Source organism: Protomyctophum bolini (assembly GCF_963924005.1).
Source record: "Protomyctophum bolini genome assembly, chromosome: 3".
Lineage (NCBI taxonomy): Eukaryota > Metazoa > Chordata > Actinopteri > Myctophiformes > Myctophidae > Protomyctophum > Protomyctophum bolini.
Window position 1 is genome coordinate 3710989 of NC_137864.1, and position 10754 is coordinate 3721742.

At 41.0% G+C, this 10754-nt stretch overlaps 1 protein-coding gene across 1 annotated transcript; it reads right to left on the reverse strand.

The window, feature by feature from the left end:
- Nucleotides 1-175: 175 nt before the first annotated feature.
- LOC308313436 (microfibril-associated glycoprotein 4-like) lies at nt 176-7733 on the reverse strand (the record flags this gene model as incomplete). The annotated part of the gene is made up of 7 exons (XM_080760534.1): nt 176-211; nt 1209-1270; nt 4549-4701; nt 5040-5207; nt 5494-5590; nt 6584-6775; nt 7728-7733. 7 exons carry the CDS (start codon nt 7731-7733, stop codon nt 176-178), a joined length of 714 nt encoding a protein of 237 aa, XP_080616660.1.
- Between the last annotated feature and the right edge of the window lie 3021 nt (nt 7734-10754).

Consider the following 10754-nt stretch of genomic DNA (forward strand, 5'->3'; position numbering starts at 1 on the left):
TAAGTGTCCTTGAGCAAGACTGCTCCCAATGAGCAGGTTGGTGCCTTGCATGGTTTACCATTGGTGTGTGAATGGGTGAATGTGATGACATTCAGTCCATTTAACATATCCATTTACCATAATAGCATCTGAACCCTTCATTATGTTGTGGTCAAGTCTATAAATGAATATAATGTTAGAGGTACTTGAGGTAATTGAGGTACTTGGCCTGCTGTTGGCGTGTACATGAAACAGTGTGATCAATTGAAATTAAAGTAGGCCTACTCACGGTCCATTTGCCTCCATCAGTGTACACCCCACTGGGACTGGTGCTGTCACCCTGCTGGATGTCATCACAGTCAGTGGGCAAGTAGAACTGGGAACACTACTGGAACCAGTAGAGATAGCAGAACAGCTGTCTGGAAGAGAGAGAGAGAGAGAGAGAGAGAGAGAGAGAGAGAGAGAGAGAGAGAGAGAGAGAGAGAGAGAGAGAAGAGAGAAGAGCTTTAATGGTCCTGCTGGGGTGAATTATAGTCACCAAAGGCAAAACAGCAGTTAAGATACAGTTACAGGGCACAGCATTGCTGCCATGTCTGCTTATTATGCGCATGTTTGCGCTCATTTTTCTGTAAAGTTGCTTGTATATATTGGTAGTTGTGGGTTCCGGTTATATTTGGGCTTAATTGCTTCCTACAGTATGTTGTTTAATCCAGTAGCTCTAAAACATTTTCATGTCAAGGACCCCCAAATTAATATGTATTCCGCAGGCCCCCATCATAAAATGCTTCAAAAATATTCCAGATTAAAAAATATATATACTGTAAGATTTGTTTTGAAAATAGCAGATCTACAAGATGTATAGTACAGTATGTATACATCACTCAAATAAATACTGTCAGTAATGAACAATAACAACACTGTACACCCTCAACAGTTGCTATATTTCAGGACAAAATAAATACAAGAGAACGCAAGGTAACCATGTTAAATAGTGCCTATTGTTTTCCAATCAATTAGTCTATTCAATTATTGAACAAGCCAAGCGACCATTGTGTGCCTCATCATTATAGGCCTATACATCTTCAAAGCTAAATTTTGGCACAAAGACTATTTGAAGTCTTGTCCCTCCTTGGGCATGGTGAATCTATCTCTCCTATACTGCCTTCCCACCATAATTATGTGAAGGGGGTTTGGGTTTGAGTGGTTGTCCATGGCTTCCTTATACTCACCTTCAAGACGCCTGCACCACCTTCACCCTGCACGGCCTGCAGCCCCAACAAGGGAGACGGATCTGGGGGGAATGAGATCAGTGGAGCACCCGAGGGAACTCCACTGATTCCCCCCCAGATTCAGCACAAATCTGGGGAGGAATTCATTATATGCCAACAGCCATCAAAAAGTGTGACTCCCTGGCCTATACCGTCCTTCAAAACCACCATAAAAGGTCACCTGGATCTAGAAAAGTCGTTTTTAGCTTGCCAGTTTTTCTCTAAATATACTTTTACCGCTCCTATAGTATTGATGATGTCTTCTATAGTATGTCTTTATATGTCTTGGTGAATTGAATATACAGGACCACAATGGAAAAAGCCCCTTAGAGCATTTTGTTGTTGTCCATTTTCAGCAACATGTACTTTACCTCTGTAAGTAAGTAGCCTTGCCGAGCCATGAGGCCCATAGGGCAGGAGCCCATCTCCTGTTTCTGTAGCGTGAGGCAGCCCCTGGACATGACGCTATGTCGCAGCGACTTACCCCCAATCCAACCCTTGATGCTGAGTGTCAAGCAGCAGGGTCCCATTTTAGAGTCTTTGGTATGACCCGGCCGGGGATTGAACCCCGACCTCCCAGTCTCAGGGCAGACACTCTAACCACAAGGCCACTGAGCTGGTTCTGTACCTCTGTACTTTTTGTAAACTGTTAATAAAGTAGCCTATTTAATTCAGGTTGCTGGTGTCCCCGGGAATTAATGTTGTACCTGTATGTTTTATCATGCCAATAAAGCTCCTTTGAATTGAATTGAATTGAATTGGAGAGAGAGAGAGAGAGAGAGAGAGAAAATGTGACAGAAAGATCTAGACAACGCATTAGCCATTACACTGGCGGTTCTCTGTGGAGGCATAATGAAATACACCAGAAAATCTATTACAATCACATTAACAAAAAGAAAAGGTCAACTTATCAACAGCAGTACAGCACGGTACAGTCGCATATTCACTTGCTGTTGTAGGCTAGTACTTTTAGTTGAGTGTATGTGCAAGTGTGCACGCATTGAGAAATAAACTCAGTAATCAGTCATTTGAAATGGATTACATTTCAAAAGTACTCTTCCAAATCCAAACCCTGGATGTTTGTTTTTGCATAATATACTGTTGTCTCTCTTTGTAAAATCTTATTCCCCCCAAACCTGTAGGCAAATAGTGTCCGCAAGTGAGACTGCATGGTGACTTTCTGAACTGATGTTCAAACCGACAAAATCACCTTTAAAATCATAAAAGGTTTTAGCTTGAACCCAAGCAGCTTAAAAACCCTTACCTGCATCTTGGAAAGGAGTTGGAGATTGTGTTGATGACTGAGTTATCTTTGGCTGGTTTTATGCCCGATCAAGGCTATGTGAACCGGAAAAACACTGTGTGTGTGTGTGTGCGTGTGTGTGTGTGTGTGTGTGTGTGTGTGTGTGTGTGTGTGTGTGTGTGTGTGTGTGTGTGTGTGTGTGTGTGTGTGTGAGAGAGAGAGAGAGAGAGAGAGAGAGAGAGAGAGAGAGAGAGAGAGAGACAGGCACAGCGTTAGGACCTGGCGAAGATGTATACAATCCACATAGCAAAAGGTTGTCCATTGTACTTTGCACCTTAATAAAAAGGCAGTAAATGTGTTCGAGTTTCTCCAGTGCTTCCTTCCCTACCTCTGTACTGTAAATATCTCTCTCCAGTGCTTCCTTCCCTACCTCTGTACTGTAAATATCTCTTTCATTAGTGGATAAGGGAAAAACCATATTCCAACTGTATTACGTTGACCTTTGAAATTTAGGGAAAGGAATTTCCAAAAAGCTTTACAGTATTTCCAGCAAATGTGCAGATTACATTAGCATTGACCAGCTCAGTGGCCTTGTGGTTAGTAGAGTGTCTGCCCTGGGACTGGGAGGTTGGGGTTCGATCCTGGCCGGCCATACCAAAGACTCTGAAAAATGGGACCCAATGCCTCCCTACTTGGCACTCAGCATCAAGGGTTGGATTGGGAGTAAGTCCCTGTGAGTCTGTGACATACTAGTGCCATGTCCAGGGGATATACTGTATATCAAGCTACCTCACACTACAGAAACAGGGTTTCTGCCCCTATGAGCCTCATGGCTGGGCAAGGCTTACTTACTCACATTAGCATTATGATCCCCTAAGGCCATTATTATCTCATCAACGCCACTCATGTAACTTACTCTTGCCAGCAGTAACAACACGAGGAAGGCTTACAGTAAGTCTATGGGAGGAAGACGAAGTAATTAGCGAGTTATGTCATGACTCGTGTTGTGGACCCTTTGCAATTTGCATTGCAAAGGCAGATTCGTCTGGCTTCGCAAAGGCTTGGGTATATGACAACTGTTACGTGTTCAGAAAACAATGTATGGCTATGCTATAGGCACACCATGCGATAATTCTAAAGACGTCTGGAGACGTCTTTGGCACAAATTGTGTTATGATAGGGGTCTGTGGTCAAATAAATATAATTTGGGGGTCCTTGACATGAAAGTGTTTGAGGATTTAGAAGACATTAACAGCTTTAAGCCATTGAGGCTGATTCTTAATAACTGTACCATCCACTCCATTCAAATCACACTACAACTTCAAGTGTGGTGCACAGAAATTGAACCTGTATGGCACACAATGTTTTTTTTACCTATTGTCAGATAGGTGAGGGGGAAAACCAAAGTGTATGGGAATTAAATAGAGTTGTGTTACTGTTGAGCCCTTCATCATGCATAGTCACATAGGTCACTTAACTAAGTGACTTTGTTGCAAACGTTCTCTCCTCTCCTTTATTGAAATACTTTTACTCTGTGAGACAATGGTCTGTGTGTTTGTAGATTTGCTGAGAGGCTTATATACAGTATCAACCAGAATAGTTGTAGGAAATGGAACAATGCTAGTGTGCAGGATTTACACATTGGAAAGAATGCTGAAGCAACATGGATAATGTCAGTTCAGTTTACAGACAAAATTAAATTACAAACGTATGACAATTATGCATCCTTTTTTTAAAGCCCTGTGAATGTATTATTTAATTTTTTGTTGTTTGTCTAAAGATAAAAGAAAGTGAGCAATATCACCTTTAACTGAAACAGTGAAAAACAGAGCGAGATTTGTGTTGATGAACTCCATTTATTATTTTATTCATAGAACTGATTGTATACACATAGTATGAATGATTAGGGAGTTGGAGATGCATTCTATTCCTGCTGCTCGTCAACAGCCACTGTGTTAGGCACAGGTCTTATCTTCATGGCTATACTCTTTAGAGAGTAGACTGAACCCTTCCAGTGTTGCCAATTCACACAGGTTTCAAGTGGCCTATAACTCCCACCATTGGTTGTATACAGGCCATTGGGGTTTGTGTGTTCGCACGCACCGAACCAAAATCCACCCATATTGCGTTGAGCACAGTTGAGACTCCAGATGTCCTGGTCTTTGTCGTAGGTGGTGAACTTCATGTTGTTGTGGTATGCCAAACTGTTCCCTAAAAAGACAAAGTATGAAAAGTACAAACCTCAGCTGCAATTAGCTAAATTTAAACACATGCTTGAAAAACATGATTTATATTTAATAGATATGACATTTTGAAGGTTTTTTTTCATATATATATATTAATCACACACCCAGCCTTTATTAGATCTGTGTGCGGAGGCGAGGACGAAGAGGATGATAAATGTGCTGATAGGACAGCTCCCATATTGAAGATGTGTCAATAAAGAATACGGAATACTTTGATACTTCATATCAATACTGAGGTTTCTCATTACTGAATTGAACACCGTGTCCTCCCTGAGCCCCCCCCTGACATGTCATGTTCCTCACCTGCTCCTCCGTCGATGTAGCTGCCCAGACGGAGCTGGTAGCCAAAGGTCTCAGGGTCGATGGAGAAGGAGGAGTATTGGGCGTAGACCTTCCCTCCCTCCCAGTCCTCCATGTCCACTCTCAGCTCACGCTTCTCTCTCATCGTCAGCAAGAAGATGTTATCCAGACCTTAGAGGAGACACACGGATAGGTCTGTTTCACTTCAGGTCAGGCTCAAGCTCCATCAATGGAGCTCAAAATGTTTTGAGCTTGTGCATTTGAACTGAAAAATAATGGTCTCCACCCGACAGCAAAGATATATATAGTACATGCATGTGATGCGTGTGTGTGTGTGTGTGTGTGTGTGTGTGTGTGTGTGTGTGTGTGTGTGTGCCTTCCGTTGTTTCTAGGCCATCATTTAATAGCAGTTCATTCATTCATATTGTAAACGGTACTCATCAACAGTATAACTCACCGAGCCAATATTCTCCCGCTACGTCCCCAAAGCCATTCTTGTAGTGGTCCCAGGGTCTGTAGAAGTTCACAGTTCCATCCACCCTCCTCTGGATAACCTGAGATAGAGAGATCACACTTCCCAGCTTGATATATTGTTGGTGTTAATCTAAGGTTGGTTTGCACCAGTTAACTTCTGTGATTAGCCAGTGCTGCTATACATCCCATAAGCCGAAGGGACAGGAGCATTGTACAGTAGGCTACTGTCTACCTTCCAGTGTGCATGTCTGTACAGTAAGTTACTCATTCTGTCCATAGTTTGGTGGGACGCTTATCCCATAGCCTTGAGGGATGATAGGTCCATGATTATATACATAAGAAAATGAATGAATTGTTGACCAATTCGTAAATTCGAGGTCCTGCTGTCAGCATGCACAAGAAATTACACTGACCTGCCTATAAGGCAGATCAGTGTCATTTCCCAAATAGTGTAGGCATAGGCAAGATTATCTGCACGAAGACACACAGATAGTGGATTGAATCCCCCTCCGGTTATGGTTTAAATAACATTAATAACGGTTATGATATAAATAACACATAAATGTATATAATCCAAAGCCTTTTGTTGGCTTGCAGTGTTTACCTGTTACCTAAATAACCATAGAAGAAAATATACTTTTTAAATATATTTAAAAACACACAGGTATGTGCATCATTTGGACTTTTGTCAAATTAGTCTAAAATGTTTATTTTCTTCTTCTGTGGTTATATTTTGGGAAAGTAAACACTGCAAGCATTTGAGTTTTGGAGTTCATAAACTGATTTTCTTTATATAGTTTTGCTGTTGTTAATCCTCTGTTATGCTTCAATTTAAGTATTTTCCTATTGTTTGAATTCTTCATTCACCATAAATGACAGGCTATACTGTATAACATGGCTTTATACATAAAGTCCAAGGGGGAAGCATGCACATAAAAAAAATATATATATAAATTTTATATAAATGATAATTCATCTTGTACTGAGGATGTCATATGGTCAATAAATGATATAATGGACAAAATGTTCTGTGTAAATGAAGTGTGATGCCTTTTAAATGAACGTATACTCACGGTCCAGGCACCTCCATCAGTGTCCATGTCACAGTAGACATGCACAGGGCTGGTGGGACCACCAGGGAAGATGGTGTACACGCCACTGGGACTGGTGCTGTCACGTTGCTGGATGTCATCACAGTCAGTGGGCAGGTAGAACTGGGAGTGGACACACACTACTGGAACCAGTAGAGATAGCAGAACAGCTGTCTGGAAGACAGAGAGAGAGAGAGAGGGGGGGGGGGGGGGGTGGACGACAGACAGACAGACAGACAGACAGACAGACAGACAGACAGACAGACAAAATAACGATCGACAGAGTGACAGCGTGTCTATGACAAAAAGTCTATGTGAAATGAATTCACACACACATTAAAGCCATGGCAAGTTTTCCATTATTGCATTAGCAAAGTAAGCACTGTGTGATACTGTATATTTTTTATCTAAAGCCAATGTAAACCGCTGAATAGAAACAAGGCTCTGCTAGTGGCTTCTTACACCTCTTTTCTCTTCATAAAACCTTATTTCCCACAAACCTGTATAGCCAAGGGAGACTGTTTGTTGCCTACATAGGCTGGCTACTGCTTGTTGGCTTGTTGGAGACTTTTGACTTTTCTCAGGTTCAAATTGCAATTTGTTTTGTTTGATTAAAGGATAAAGCTCTATATTGCGATAGTAATCATTATTGCTATAGTTTCCCCCATCTCTCCAGTGCTTTTATGAACAGATTTCATCAAGAGAGAGAACGTATTCATCAGCTTGAATTAAGCGTTCCAGTTCCAATATTGTCTGGTCATCTTTATTTCTTTTTTAACCCAGTTTCTTGCGTGTTGAATGTTCTTACCATTGACCTTGAGAGCCTGTCTGCTTGCTCAGGGGACACATTTCATCTTGACCTTAATATTGACCAATCGTGTCAGATCATGTCCTTTGACACGTTCTAAATGTCTAAATATAAGAGCAGTGAGACTAAATACAACCACCCCAATTGTATTGTATTATAACATACTCTCTACCATACAGATTGGACAAAAAATATTGCATTCATTAAAAAGGTTACATAATGCTGCTTTAAAGCACCTTTAAATGCTCGGAATAATTAAAGCAGCTTAAACCGACAACCTGAAGAGAGTTGTAGAACAAGTCCCACATCAACCCTTACCTTCATCATGGAAAGATGTGTCGATGCCTGATGACCGACTTATTTTGGCTCGTTTTATACACTTTTTTTGTGAACCAGAAAGAACTGGTCATAGTTGGACACAAACAACTGTGTACACACACACACACACGCACGCACGCATGCACGCGTACAGGTGTTCTAGCCTGAGGTGGGTGGAGAGTTTGGAGAGCCTGTTCTAATGTAACATTATAACATTATATTATGATATAGCTTGTAGATTGGCTATTTTTGCAACAATTTAAATAAATAATTGAAAATTAAAAAAATAGTCAAGGCATGTAAACATGATGTGAATATGTACCCGCCCAGTACATAATTATAAGACCTAAATGTATCCTTCAACTTCTTGTTTATACCCCAAAATGATTGGATATACAGATTTGATAAGAATTTGTAGCAATTGTATGCACATATTAGACAATCATGTTCTAATCATGTATATTTACTTTACATTACTTATTGTCTCCACCAGGCCAAAGGCATGGGGAGAGAGTATGTTTTGCACTCCGGCCGCATGTGTCTGTCTGTCCGTCCGTCCGTCCGTCCGTCCGTCCGTCCGTGTGTGTAAGGATGGAGGAGGTCTTGGTCGCAAGCGCGGAAAGTGCTGACCTTAGGTCTTGGATGTTCTTCAGTTTTGGGAGCAAATTAAGAATGCTTAAATTGCAAGGTTAGTTTTAGAATCTCTATACAGACTAGGATGGCAATTAATGATCGGACAGAGACTGGTGCTGGCGTGGATGCCTTATATAAGGAGGGGATGACGTCACAACTAGGTAGGCGTGACGACATCCCTGACAGTGTGTGTGTGTGTGTGTGTGTGTGTGTGTGTGTGTGTGTGTGTGTGTGTGTGTCCGTCCGTCCGTCCGTCCGTCCGTCCGTCTGTCTGTCTGTTAACAGCTAATCTCCGGCACCGTTAAAACCCGGTCGGTACCAAATTTTGCACACACACTCCCTGGATGCCAACGATGAACCTCTGCCTCAAATTTCTCAGAACAGCTTGTTATAGCGCCACCAGGAGGCCGACTTTTGTAAACCACATTTTTGGATATTACTCCTCCAGATTCTGTCCAAAAATCACGCAAATCGTTACACAGTATCTCTATAATCATGTAGGCTACTCAAGATGGATCTGTCCGATATTTCATATTCCAACAAAACGCCTCAAATCATGAACGCATTGTGCAATTTACGTGAAATCTTTCATAGACTTTCCTACTAGGCTGAGGAATATATCCCACCCTTTTCACATTGGCCTGTTATAGCACCACCAACAGGTGGATTTTTGCAAAACAATTTTTTGGAACAAAATGCCTCAAATCATCCAATTGCCATCCCTCTTGAAATTGGCCTATTATAGCGCCACCATGAGGCCACAACCTCTTCCACTCTTCCTTGGAGGGCTCTTAATACTGTAAATGTCTCTTAAATGAATGTATAAGGTAATATATTACTACTGTATTTGGCTCCCAAACTGTGAAATGAATTAAACCCCCATTGCAGTTAGAACTGCAGACTCACTCCTAATCTTCCACTGTAAATTCTGAAGGCTGACCTCTTCAGACTCCACCTCAGCCTGTAGCACTTGCCCTATAGCCTTGCAGAGGCTAGAGCGTGCAAATGTAATTTAGATAGCATGTTATGTAGACAGATGCCAGGTTAATTTGTAGAACTGGCATCCTAGTGTACTGTGTAGGCCTATAGTTTCAATGCACAGATTTACCTATGATCCTAGATGACTCTTTCCATGCATTTGATGTAAATGACCTTGTTTGACTTGCTGTAAAAGTGTCTGCAAAACTGTCAATTGTATATCTTTGAAATGTCCCAAATTCCCAAAGTCAATACAAGAAGAAACAAATCCATGCACAGTAATATTATACCCAAATTTCCAAAAGATTTACAGTATTTCCAAATGTGGCACTCAGACTATATATATGCAGATAGGCTATAGTATATGCAGAGAAGTCTTCACACAGAATGAGCTACAGATAGGTATAGCCTTTGGACAAACAGGCTAAACTTACGTAAGTAAGGATTCTAAGGAAGGGCACAAGTGATTTCCCAGCATACATGGATGGAAGTTGAAACACTGCCAGCAGCAAACCTAGACTAGCACATTCCCATCAACTCAGATAAGCTATCTTTCACTGCCAACTCTCCAACCTTTCTACTCTCATGGGTGTGTGTGTGTGCGTGCGTGCGTGCGTCCTTGTTGCATTGGAAGTTAGTGTTATGGGAAACTTGTGTTATTACCGGTGTCCTAAATGTGTGAATATCACAAAACTGCAGTAGAAAGATACATATTTAGAATGTATTTCGTTCATTATGTTCTCCTCAGACTGTTTTCTGTGGTACGTATTGTGGTTCAAATCCTTATAGTCCATCTTGTTTATTTAGGTATGTCATTGGGCTTAGTTGTGTAGCAAGATGTAACCTTTTTTCTTCTCATTAAGGATGAAATGTGTGGAAAATAACATTCGGCCAATATGTAGGCTAAATGTAATAGGTTGTCTGCCTGTCTGCAATATCCTACCTATGTCAAATTGGACTGAAACTTTGAGGAAACGTATTGAAATATTTAATTTTCGTCACCGCTAAACCCCTTATACCTAAACTTCTTTGCCTTTTTTACTATTTGGAAAAACATTTTTGAATAGTTCAACTAGCCAATCTACATTGACACATTGTGAGCTTGTAGACTGGCCATTTTAACTATTCAAAAATGTTTTTGCAAAATAGTTAAAAAAAAGGCAAAGAAGTTTAGGGATAAGGGGTTTAGCGGTGGCAAAAACGGAGCCCCTGATACTTAAATATGATACTTAAAATGTACACTGGAAAATCAATAGAAATTAGGTGCTAATCTGGACGATACAGTACATCCTGAAATATGACATTTGTATTTTATTTAGCATATAGGAATGACATGCACTACTGCATACAATATTAGTGCAGGCAGATTGTAGAGTAGTCCACTTGCTAGAATTTGAACCCAGACATTTTGAGTAC